We start from the raw sequence: 1,357 nt of genomic DNA, 5'->3' as shown, positions 1-1,357 counted from the left end.
GTCGATGACAGCAGACAACGGGAGAACGTCAAACAAACTGTTGAAGAGTGACCACAGTGTGTGCTGCCATACTTCTTGATGCACTCGTCGTACAACCCATACGACTGTGACATTGTCCATGTCTCGTGGTTTCCCCTCAAAAGATGGATTCTGTCTGGGTACTTCACTTTCATGAGGAGAAGAAGGCACACTGTCTCAATTTGATGTGCGCCTCTGCCAACGTAATTGCCAAGAAACAGATACTGCACATCGGGAAGTTGCCCATTTATTTCAATGAGATGGAGCAAGTCGTGGAGCTGCCCATGAATGCACCCACAGACTGTGACTGGCGATGTTATCGCAACAACATTCGATTCAAGACATAACAACGACTTTGAAAGAAAACACAGCTCAAGAATCGTGTGGTCGGGCAGCAAACAGCCGTGCTTTATTTGTGTGATACATTCATCAACATCCATTCATTTCACAGATTCGTTGAATCTTGTTCTATTTTGAATTTAAATCTCAAACTATTTAAAACAAATAATTGTGTTATTAATCAATAAAGTTTAATTGGAAATTAAAATATGTTTGTCAACTGAAAAAATGAACCAACTGTTACAAACAAGTTGCCGAATCAAGATTGCTTGAATAAATACGAAATAATTGGTTAAACAAGACTAGTGTGATGAAAAGAAATTGAGCTCGTCGAATTTCTTGTTGAGTGTTTCTACGAGTTGTTGTGCTGTCAGTCGCTCTTTTGGGTTTGTTTTCCAACACAGGCAGATAGTTTGATATGTCCACGTGTCCATCCCATTGTCGATGTCGGGTCGCTTGTCTGTTGTGATGAAGTTTGCGACATCCCAAGCGTGTTTGAATTTCTCTTTTGGGAATGCGTGTCCCCACTTCTCGATCTCATACATTGTGATTGCGTACGAGTAGATGTCTGCTGGGAACTTGTAGTGTCTCTTGTCAAGCACTTCAGGAGACATGTATGTTGGTGTTCCAATTCCCTTTGTGAATGTCATGTTTGTCATCATCATGTTGATGTTTCGCGAACTGCCAAAGTCAGTCAACTTTGCGTTGACAGGAACGTCTTCGTGGATAGACGTGACAAGGAAGTTGTCTGGCTTGATGTCTCTGTGCAGAATGCCATTCTCGTGGAGATACAGAATGCCACGCGCGCCATCAAGGAGGAACTTGACGGTCATTTTGTGTGTCAAGATCTTCTCTTTGTGCTTCTTCATCAGGTCTTGAATGCTCCCATACTCACAAAACTCGTTGACCATGCAGATTCTGTTTGGTATCATCACTGCGCCATAGAAGTGGACTAGATAATCGCTTCTGAACTTGTCCAGCATCGAGACTTCTTTCTCAA

General features: G+C 42.4%; 2 protein-coding genes across 2 annotated transcripts; both read right to left on the bottom strand.

The window, feature by feature from the left end:
* Positions 1 to 458, bottom strand: EIN_433460 (protein phsophatase-2A, putative; the record flags this gene model as incomplete). Its single annotated transcript, XM_004185679.1, has 1 exon — positions 1 to 458. A coding segment is annotated over one exon (458 nt), but the record flags the coding sequence as incomplete, so codon positions are not given.
* A 201-nt stretch (positions 459 to 659) lies between these two features.
* EIN_433450 (serine/threonine protein kinase HT1, putative) lies at positions 660 to 1,340 on the bottom strand (the record flags this gene model as incomplete). Its single annotated transcript, XM_004185678.1, has 1 exon — positions 660 to 1,340. The coding sequence occupies one exon, from the start codon at positions 1,338 to 1,340 to the stop codon at positions 660 to 662; it is 681 nt and encodes a 226-aa protein (XP_004185726.1).
* Positions 1,341 to 1,357: the final 17 nt, after the last annotated feature.

This window comes from Entamoeba invadens (assembly GCF_000330505.1).
Source record: "Entamoeba invadens IP1 unplaced genomic scaffold scaff_1105074724667, whole genome shotgun sequence".
Classification (NCBI taxonomy): Eukaryota; Evosea; order Mastigamoebida; family Endamoebidae; genus Entamoeba; species Entamoeba invadens.
The sequence above is the reverse complement of the archived record's forward strand: the minus strand, read 5'-3'. Positions and strand labels throughout refer to the sequence as shown.